The sequence below is a fragment of the Anopheles coluzzii genome, chromosome X, assembly GCF_943734685.1.
Source record: "Anopheles coluzzii chromosome X, AcolN3, whole genome shotgun sequence".
Classification (NCBI taxonomy): Eukaryota; Metazoa; Arthropoda; class Insecta; order Diptera; family Culicidae; genus Anopheles; species Anopheles coluzzii.
This window is the reverse complement of record NC_064669.1, coordinates 19,556,634-19,567,219: the sequence shown is the minus strand read 5'-3', so window position 1 is coordinate 19,567,219 and position 10,586 is coordinate 19,556,634. Positions and strand designations below refer to the sequence as shown.

Sequence of the window (10,586 nt, the reverse complement as noted above, 5' to 3'; positions counted from 1 at the left end):
CCGAGCGCTGTTTGTCCTTGAAAAGGATGAAAAACGGAACGAGTAATAGGTTTTCTTATTCTGTCGACACATTTGCGCTCAAGTCGTCCGAAGTGGGCACGATGACAACGGTAATTATGTTTTATTGTTTTGCGTACGACCAACGTTGACTTGAAACGGCGTTATATAGTTCAAATTACCTCCATTCGAGAAGCTTTGTGACAACATGTTTACGACTCTTTCATGGTTTGTTTGTGATATTTGTCATATTACGACAATTCGGTTTATTCTTCTTTCAAGCCATAATTCAGGCACAAAGCAAAGATTAACTCTCAACTTTCATGTTTATGCTAGTTTCTTTCAACAATGCACACCTGTAGGGGAATAAAATACAAATACAACTCGCCATTGTTTCAGTTCGATTTTACGCTTTTAGTTTAAATGCTGTGCTTTTTCTTTATTGGCTTAGCTGCTCTACTAATGATCACATTGTTTGCTTTCCTTAAACACTAACCCGACTTACTTCCAGTAACTCACAATGTTCAGGGAAAACAAAACTCAACCGATAATTACGGAGCGGAGGAGGAGAAGGTGAGTACGATGAGAATGAAAAAATATAGTGTATATTTACGAATTTCTCGGTCGGTCTCGTGGTACAGTCGTCAACTCGTACGACTTAACAACATGCCCGTCATGGGTTCATTCCCCAAATAGACCGCGCCGCCATACGTAGGACTGACTATCCTGCTATGGGGGGGAATCAATTAGTCACTGAAAGCCAACCCCACAAGAGTGGGTACAGGCAGGTCTTGACCGACATCGGTTGTTGAGCCAAAGAAGAAGATATTTACGAATTTACGCATTTTGGTTTCTCTCTTCTCTCTCCTCGTAACTATGCACCGAAGAAAAACCTCATTTCGCATTGGTTGTTTTTTCTTCTTCTTCTTCTTCTTCTTCGTCGACTACGGTTGTTGCGTCGAATTAGAAAATAAGACAAAATAATCATAGCTAAAAATAATAATAAAAAATAAAACGAATCCTTCTCAACATCCGTCCTTGTGGGATCTTGTTTGTTATGTGGCAAACAAAAATTGCATTTTCCGATCCGAAGGGACAGAGCAGAAGGTACGATTTTAACATTAGAACTACCGGTCATTTTGACTGATAAAGCTTAAATTGAAGTAATAAAACAAAATTCAGCTCATCAAAATGTTTTATCCAGCAGTTTTGTCATAGACACTTAAAACACTTGGTAGTTCTAGTGTTAAAAAATAAACGTAAAAAACGAATAAAAATATTACTACATACGCTTATCTAATGAGCACGAGACGTGTGGCTGGCAGAAACACGGTACAACATGGAAAAGGACCTTATTGGTTTATCTGCGTTCCTAGCTTGCACACAGCTCGCGCTCTTCGTAGTTTTTGTTTAATTTTAAATGTCACAGCAATCAGCGAGAGCATTGAAAATCAACGTAGAGTGTTGATTTTGTAATGAGTGGTGGGGCGGGGAGTAGTACGCAAGGTGAAGCAGGGAAAATGCACTAAATAAAACATAGCATCGTTTAAAATGCAAAACATAAACTAGACTGACATTAGATTAAGTAGCTTTTGGTTTCGTTTGTTCTTGTTTTAACCAAAACCACCGAACAGTCGGGTCAGTAGTGTTAATTGGGTGGGGGTTATGCACATGTGTAATTGTTTTTTTTTTTAAATTATTTTTATGAGACGAATTTCAATAGAATTGTTTGTTTTTTTCGAATTCGGGATACCAATTAACAAATTTACACATCCCTTCACATCCCTCAACCACAAACACACATGTCCCAACTGAAGTAATACTTTGGACCCTGATCGTACGGTGGTAATGGGAAGGAGACGGCGAAGGGGGAGAGTACACAAAGTGCTTTAATGAGATCTTGATCGAAAGCTGACCGTAAACGAAATCACGAACTTAACCTACACGTGATGGACGATAAATAATAATAGTAGAAGCAAAGTTACCACCGCCACAATCTACCCGCACGAACAAATGAGAGAAGCAAATGCAGAACAAAAAAGATTTAAACAAAACGGAAATTCAAACGTTTTTGATTACACGAGGCCAAATTTGATTATTGCTTCTTTTTTTGTTGTTGTTACTTTTCATTTTGTTACGCAGTTGGCAGTTTTGATATGTTATGCCGTCGAGAGTTCGAAACTTGGAAAAAGCGCCCCCGCAAAATAGCATTTACCAATAAGGATTAGGTTTAAGGGGGTGTTTTTTTTTGTTGTTGTTTGGATATTTGCACTAAGTAGTTTTTGTGTTGTTCTCGGTGAACGACTCCTACGCTTCGCTTCCATTGATCGTGCAAATGACGAACCTCTCTATAACACAACGTCGCATTTGTTTGTTTGTTTTTCTTTTCTTTACAAAGCAATGGTTATTTCTTACAGCCAGGTTAAAATGTCTTACAATGCTAAGTTCAAACCACGGTCACGGTATCCGTTTAAGAATAGTGTAGGGTATATAGTAGTATAATGGGTTTTTGTTGTTGTTGCGTAAATCTATTTCGAGTTACTGCTTACAATCTACACGCTTTTGTAAGTAATTAAGTATTTTAAGTGTATTTGTGTGTATATGTGGTATGCTGCCAACGGGCAGAATGAAACCAATTACAATATTAAAACCGAATCTGGCATGTTCGATGCTCCTGAAAAACACAAGTTAATATGTGTTCCTATCGACCCTTCCATTACCGGATCCCAACTGATGCGATTCCTCCGTTTCTACTATTGTTGGGTAGTTAAGAATTGATATGAAACACACATACACGCACAACTTGCTGTAATTATAAGATGCACAATTATGCACAAATCTTTTGGACGTCTTAAACAAACCTTTTCAATTAAATTTTCCCCACCATAGGGAAGAATTGCGGGGTTGGTTGTTTGCAAATTTTTGTTTTATAACGAAACGATTGGCGTTGTCTCTCTTTCTCTCTTTCTCTTCCTCTCTCTATCGCTATCTCTTTCTCTCTCTTAGGGATTGCTTAAGAATCAGTCATACCATAAACTAGAAGAACATTCCTATGATGTTGTATAGAGGTGCATTAGAACAGAGCTCACCAACCTTTTTTACGATCACTCACATATATTAAGTGCATTTGTTTAGTAGACTGAGTTTAATGCTTTTTGATCAAAAATATGTATCATATTATTCTAGAAAAGCCTATTGAAAATTTAATCTTGATTGTGCAGGAAAAAATTGAACTATATGTATTATAATAAGCATTCAAACTTTTCGCGTACCACGTCTTTTTACACCACGAGCCACAAGTGGCGGACCAAAGGTTGGAGACCACACTACTAAATCCTGATCAAACACTGTTAAACATGTCGTAATTCACATCAGTATGTTTTTTCGTAACACCTCATAAAAAATTATGTCAGCTTATTAGCTCCTATGCCCTATGGTGATACTAATTTGTGAAAGAAAAAAAGCATAGCAAGTATCCTAAATTCATAAGCTCAAATTTTTGGAGGTGCCCGACTGTTTGTTTTCGTATTTTCAATAAATGTTACATACATTTTGACCATTTTTATGCTATTGTAGCTTGTCATGGTGATAAATAAGTAAGCTTGTTATGGTACTTAAAAAATGAAAACAAAAGAGTTGGGTGACAAATTTTTCGTATGCTGTGTACGACAGATTCTAGAGCAGCCCATGAGAGAATTATCGACAAAAGAGCGATCGACAAAAACTAATAATAACGCTAATATTAGATGTATGTGTGTGCCCTACCTTCTTTCCCTTTTCTACAGGAACAGTCCCTTCGAACATCCGATAGTTGGCACAGGTTCTCTGTTTGCTCTTGGCATCTTGTGTCTCCTCGCCTTGCTCTTTCAGCGTTCTTTGTAGACCATCTCCATCTTCAGCATGTGAGTTTGATTTTTTTTTTGCTCCATTGGTTGGAAGTGGTGGTTGAAACATTTTGCATTATAATTCATGCCTACGATACTAACGACGACACCATCGAATGCCCTACCGATGAAAATTCTACAGAAGAAGAGAAGAAAACGGAAAGAGAAACGTAAAAAAAAGAAATCATATTAGAATAATAATTAGATTAATTTCAACAGGAAATGGCTGAATTTATGATGCTTAAGGTGATCTCGATGACGTTTGTGAAAAAAACAGATTGTGAAATAATGCATAGGATTTCAGCGAATCCTGATACGTTAGGCGCACTTTCTAAATGCTGTTCAATATTTTGTGATACCTTCATAAACTGTTCTTTTTTATGAAAAGTTTTAATGGGTCTTAAAAGTGTGCCAAAATTATTAGAACTACAGAAAAAAAAACTTTAAACTTAAAAACAACACACACATACTGTCACAGATCTCAAAATAAATTCTTCAGCATGTTAACGAGACAACTGTCACACTACTTACCGGATAAACTACCAGTCCGGATACCGTCGGTGCCTGCGGGCGGAGTCCTTTGGACGCGCCGCGCGTAGAAAGTCGTATGAAAAACAAATGCACCGTCTGGTTAATGCACAGCCCACGGACCGGCCCCCAAGGAGGGTTTGGTTTCGTTTGAAAAAGGATGGATCACAGCCACATACACCACACCGTACGCCGGTGCAGAGATTGAACGTCTCACTCGCTTGGGGTTTAATGTCTTGGGGTTTCGATCGGTAGTCGTCCTCCTCCTCCTTCTTCGTCGTCTTTGTGTCGGTAGAAACATCGCAGAAAATGGTGACTTATGTTGCGGCAGTAGTAGTTGTAGTAGTAGTTGTTGTTGTAGATTCTCGGCGGCTTTGGCTTTCTTTTTTTCTTTTTTGGTGCAGATGCAGATGCTACAAAGCGCGCACACACGCATACACTGTTTAACAAATTTTTCGGAGCAGCAGGAGCAGCTTGCTGCAGATCGTACACCGACTGCAGGCTGGATCATCTAAACCGCGCAACAACCGCAACGACACACACAAACACACACACACACACGCACAGACAGAGATGATTAGTTTCAGGAATTAGAGAGACCCGGCGGGGCACGCGACCCCTAGGCGACCGGTGGCGTTTCGTTGCGATCGTTCGGCGAGGCATACTTACTGTCCAGCAGATGACGGAACAGGATGTCGTGCAGCACTGCCCGGACCACCTGGAACCGTTGGTGTTGGTGATGGTGCTGCTGGTGCTGCTGCTGAGTGGATCCGGCTGCCGAGACCATCGACGGGATCTGGGTGTTGGTGGTTGTTGATGGTGGCATTGACGCTGCTGGTGGTTGCGGTGTTGCGGCGGTGACTGTGGCGGCGTTCGGCCCGGCAGTGCCCGGGGCGGCCGTGTTGGTGGATATGGCGGCTGATTGTTGCTCCAGCGCGAGCTGCTGCTGGTGGACCAGATTCAACTGGGCCTGCAGGTGGTACTGCTGCTGCAGCAGGTACTGCCTCTGCAGCACCATCTGTTGCTGCTGCAGCAGGCGCAGGTTTTCCGCCTCGTCGTCCAGCGACGGTATGTAGAATGCGATTGCCATCTTGCACCAGTAAAACAAAAAACGATCCACCCACTACGCTTTCGGATAGATTGCAGTTTTTTTTTAGTGTTGAATGATTTGAACGTCGCTCACGCTTCACTGGATTCACAACACAGTCACACTGCCCTTCGCACTGGGAAAGCTAACACTTGGCACCGATCGACACTGCACCGATGCAACAGATGCATTCGCGAAACGTTACCAGCAAGTTTTTGTGTTGTTTTTTCATGCAACGGTAATTTGCTTGTCTTTTGTTTGGCTTTTTCTCCTGGCTCCCAAAAGGAACCTTTTTATACTTTCGTGTCAAGCCCGATTCACTGGATCGCACGTCGATAATACTTTTTCGAATTCTATACGTTGCAACACGGGCGGGAAATATTTGCCTCTTCACTACAACCTTGCCTCCGGTCGACGACACTGGCAAAGACAAAGAGTCGCTGGTCGCTCAGGCAGGTGGGAAAAGCACATCCGCATGACTCGAACGTTGGACGTAAACTAATGCACGCTCCGCGGTGCAGCGCTTCAATATACCAGAGAAAGGAGCAGTTCTTTCTTCGTTCGGGTGTTGTTCGATTTCCCAACTAACTCACCCGAGACGCAACAGGCCCGTTCACGTGCATGCAACAGAGTGAGAGCGCGCGCGAGCGTGCAAGCGAGCAGGCGATACCCGAGCGAGCGAGAGAGCCTACAGTTCGGGCCCTCTTCGGGTGTCGGTTGCTCGAGAAGGCGCAAAAGCGTATCGCTCGCTCGCTCTCGCACTACACCTGGAACAAGGGAAGCTGGTTGCGATTAATCGCAATTGCGATGCGTTTTTTGTCTGGGTCGCGCTTTGGAGGTCGAGAGCAAACCCAATCATTCAAAACATACCGAAATTTCGCTCCGAAGAGATGCATTTGAACGAAACGAGAGCCAGAGCTAAAGAGCGAGAGAGAAATGGTAGGACATGGTTAGAATAAGATGGTTAAAGGTCGTTTGCGGAAGCAATGTGTTCTGTTTTCGAGTGTAACCGGGTTGGGAAAAAGGGGGTATTGGGAGAATAATTTGGCGCTGAACTCAGCAAGGGCTCCTCGCGCTTGAATTGACTGATCGCGGGCGGAAGCGTTCTCTCTCTGTCTTTCTCTCTCTCTCTCTCTCTCTCTTTCTCTCTCTTTTTCTCTCTCTCTTATTTTCTCTCTCTCTATTTCTCTATCAATCTTTACCTCTGTCTCTCTCTCATTTTCACCTCGCTTCATTTACCATCCTCCCGACCGTAAATGGGTGCTGCACAGTTGATAGCATAAATAGACCAAAAACGTTTGAATATGAGTTGCATATTACACCGCAGCCGCTTCCTTTCGATCAAACACAATCCGTCCCGCGCGCTCGCTCTTTTTCATCCTCTCTCTCACTTCTTTTTTGTTCTCTCTCTCTCTCTAGATTAGTTATGCTCTCTTTTTCCCTCGACCAAGTTCTCCGTAGCGCTTACTGCCCCGTTGATCCGCACGCTGGGTCACACCGCTTGGTAACGTCCGTGTCCCGCCCGTTCGTCGGGACTCTGTAGCGCGCTCACAGCAAAACGTCTGCTTCTTTGTGTGATTGCTGCCCGGTGTGTCACCGCTGAGGATGGTGGTTTGTACCTCACCCACCTCAAATCTCTCGCCCCCTTTCTTCCATCGCTCGCGGTGTGCGGCGGTAGATTTCGGTCGGTAGTTTTATTTCCCTGTCGCCGGGCTGACTTTTGTGTGCATGTGTATCGGCAAGGTGTTTGCCACTTTCTGCACCCATCCGGCCACCAGCAGGTAGGTTTGACCCTTCGCTGGTTTCCTTCAGCTCAACTACCGATACTGACCTGTTTGCTCTCGGCTTGCAGGGGCGCACGACAATGTGTGTCGCCAGGACTTCCTGTTTCAAGGGCTCGGAAGGTCAGTCGTGTATCGGCAGCGAAAAACCTACGCTGCCCTATCCGTTTGGGTTACTTCTCAATTTACTTTGCGGCGCGAGAACCACCCCTTCAATCGGAAAACAATCAGACCCTGGTCAGGTGTCAAATTTTGAGTGCGCCTGCTATAGATTTCCTAAGAACGATTGTCACATCCAACAGGCATGCATGCGACCACTGGGCACTCGGTGCATAATCCGGTACGTAATGCGAAAATGTGTATTCCGTCAAAAAACTGAGTTTGTTTTGTTTTTTTTTGTTTTTTTTTTGCAAGCTGCGTGGCACAAACATACCGTACCAGAACGTTTTATGTGGGCCTCTCCCGTACACAGTCGTCGCTCGTCATCTCGCTTTCGTGATCGTTTTCACCCACTTGCAGTGCACCGGGCTGCTGGTGTCAATGGTTTGGAAAAGCGTAGCTATAACGCCGTTACGCCGGGAAAGTCCCATGATGCTGCTGCTGTCGGCTGTTGACGCGAGCGCATATTGTGCTTTGATATTTTATTTTTAGGCAAAACGCTGTGGCAGCACGCCGTACAATTGGTAAATTGATTGGCGGGCAGAAACAAAATAAGTAGCCGGCACTATTTTTCTAACGTTGGAATCATTTCGTGCTTGCGTTGTTGAACCGATTGTGATTGTTGTTAAACCGATCAAGTGCTGTGGCGTGATTGACAGGGATTTTCATTCGGTCGATTCTGCCTTCGCAGCCGCTACCGTCTCCGCTGCTGCTTCTGAGGTATAAAATTAAAATAAAATAATGGCCCTTCGAGCTGGATCCACCGAGTACACACATGCGATATCTTGCACCATCATATCTCCCACGTGCTGTTGCGTGTAGAGAAAGGCAACAGAAGCGAAGGAGCGGCAAACGGATGAGCGATGAGAATAGGTGCTGCTGTTGTCGCGTTTTATGTTCGTCACTTACCGTCCTACCATTCCTGCGCAAGGCCTTTATTTGTTGCTGTGGGTTTGATAATGTTTATTTTTTTCTTTCTAATTTCGCTCTCGTCCGTGATTGCTACTGTGTTGCGCTCGGACGCATGGGGAACATCGCCCTGCACTGCGATTATGGAAAGGTGACTTAATTCTCGTCTTGGCTATCTCTTTTTCTTACCTTGCTTGCCCGAAAACCAGGCAGCGTCTTCCCTGCCTCCCATGGGAAGTTTCGGAAATTGAGCCCAAATGTACGAGGAGAAACTATCCTCTGCTGTGTTCTCTTTTATTTTGTTTCTGTTGTTGTTTTTTTTTACGGCATGCTTCTTCGTCGTTCTACATCAAACTGTCCCTTTTCCCACCACCATCCACTAAACCCTCCACGTCGCTGTTCATTTGTAATTATTTGTATATCTCCTTTCTATCGCTCTTTGCTTCGCATGCTTTCCTGCCCTTCGGGGCCTTTCCTTGACCGTTTCATTCGTGTTCTCCGCTTTATAACGCTTGCCGTACGTTTCCCGGTTGCGGATGTGTTTCACTTTTCAACCTGCGTTCTCTGCTCCCGGCCCGCACCGTTTACGAAGAGGATGAGTTTTTCCCCCCCCCAAACGGTCTTTTTCTGTTTAAATTGTGTGCTGTTGTGATACACCGAACACATGAGGTAATGCAACAATACACACACACATGTACACTGGACATTTGGGGCTTTTAGGTTGTGTTTTTTTCAACTTCGATTCGGTTTTGTCCAACGAAAGGGAAGAAATCAATTGGATGACTAATTAAATCAGAGACGCGATACAAAAGCAATGAAAATAAGTTGGAAAAGTTGTGGATGCTACGGAAAAGGGTGTTCCCCTAGCTGGGGTGACACAAGCGTGGGAATTTATCGTGTAAGCGAAAAAAAAGCGAGTTATTATAAACTCGTATGCGAGCTGTAGCGGTTTATTTTAAATGTTTGCCATAAAACAATCAACTGGAGGAGGCTTCGAACTTCAAATTACGCTTGACAGCTTGTTGGGAGCGGACAGCAAGAATAAGACAGAACGCGCAGAAACGCGCAGTTGCTAGCGATCCGACAATCCCTTGACGCACACGTTCCTGTGCGAAGGAGAAGGCATAAGATAATGGAAAGATCAGCGTGATATACATACACATAAAATCGCTGGCTACTGGTTTTCGTTTTTACAATGTACACACGGTGGAGCTCACGGTAGCGGTCACATCAGAAGAGCAATGTGAGGGGGATTAAAATTGGGTTACGGAAGGTGCCGGTCACCTGAGCGAAGATTGAACCAGAAACAGAACAAGAAAGAAATTGAGAGTGAGAGAGAGAAAGAAAGAGAAAGAGAAAGAGCGAGAGAGAGAAAGAAAGAGAGAGATACAGAGAGAGAGAGAGGGAGAGAGAGACAGAGAGACAGAGAGAGAGACAGATAGAGAGAGAGAGAGAGAGAGAGAGAGAGAGAGAGAAAGAGAGAGAGAGATTGAAATTAAGATAAAAATGCAGCAAATGGTACCAAACGGAGACAATCTATCGAGCTCCCAACCAGCGTCCTTGCTGTGTCCGAAGGAACGTACATAGCTTGTGAAACCGGTTTACCCTCAGCGATACCAAGTGATAAGGCTCGTCATATGTCCGACTATCCTTATGCAGATGCGCATGAAATTTACATTACCCGGTTCATCTCCTGTTACGAGTCTTCCCGGTTTTTGGGGGCTACAAGATCCCTGTAATGGCCCCAACGTTCAAGTAAAAGCAAAGTAACAACAATGGATTGAAACACCGACGCAGTCCCTTAAGCCTCCCTTTCAACGGAAGGAGTTGCGTAGCTTCCTCAGGTGAATGGATCAGTAAATGGCTGTTAAATTGAGTTAACCATTTTAACCTTCCCCAGATCTCCAGGGGCCAGACCTCTCGACCTCGATCGGCCACCGGTCTAGAACACGATCGAACATGTTCGAACAGGAATAAATGATAGTTTGATGAATAAAGCCTACGTCGTTCAGGCGGAAGACGCGTGTAGGAAGCTGAAACAGAAGGAAGACCCAGGTCTGGCGAGTACCAGTTGAATGTTTCGCTTCTTCTATCCTGTATGCCGTATGCAGTATGTTCGGCGTGTTGCAAATTTAAACTTGTGATGTGCGTTTCGGAGCGTATTAACGGCTCCTTTGCCTGGAGTTAGCTCCGCACTCACGGCTCCGGACTAATGGTGCAATGGAGACGATATTGTACGAT

General features: G+C 44.1%; 1 protein-coding gene across 2 annotated transcripts; it reads right to left on the bottom strand.

Annotated features, from left to right (window-relative positions):
* Positions 1–387: 387 nt before the first annotated feature.
* Positions 388–6,008, bottom strand: LOC120957041 (myb-like protein Q). 2 transcript variants are annotated; one of them, XM_040378968.2, is made up of 3 exons: positions 5,079–6,008; positions 4,413–4,920; positions 388–4,017 (listed from the first exon to the last, which is right to left on the bottom strand). In XM_040378968.2, the coding sequence occupies exons 1-2, from the start codon at positions 5,497–5,499 to the stop codon at positions 4,853–4,855; spliced, it is 489 nt and encodes a 162-aa protein (XP_040234902.1). In that variant the 5' UTR covers positions 5,500–6,008; the 3' UTR covers positions 388–4,017; positions 4,413–4,852. The 2 variants fall into 2 exon arrangements, with proteins under 2 accessions (XP_040234902.1, XP_040234911.1); XM_040378977.2 differs by having other exon boundaries at positions 4,413–4,822.
* Between the last annotated feature and the right edge of the window lie 4,578 nt (positions 6,009–10,586).

Bases quoted from the DNA above. Each gene is read 5' to 3' on its own strand.
- LOC120957041 (XM_040378977.2), bottom strand. From the start codon at position 5,499: ATGGCAATCGCATTCTACATACCGTCGCTGGACGACGAGGCGGAAAAC. The intron at 4,823-5,078 runs GTAAGTATGCCT...CGCGCTTTGTAG, and splicing joins GTTCCGTCATCTGCTGGACA to CATCTGCATCTGCACCAAAA.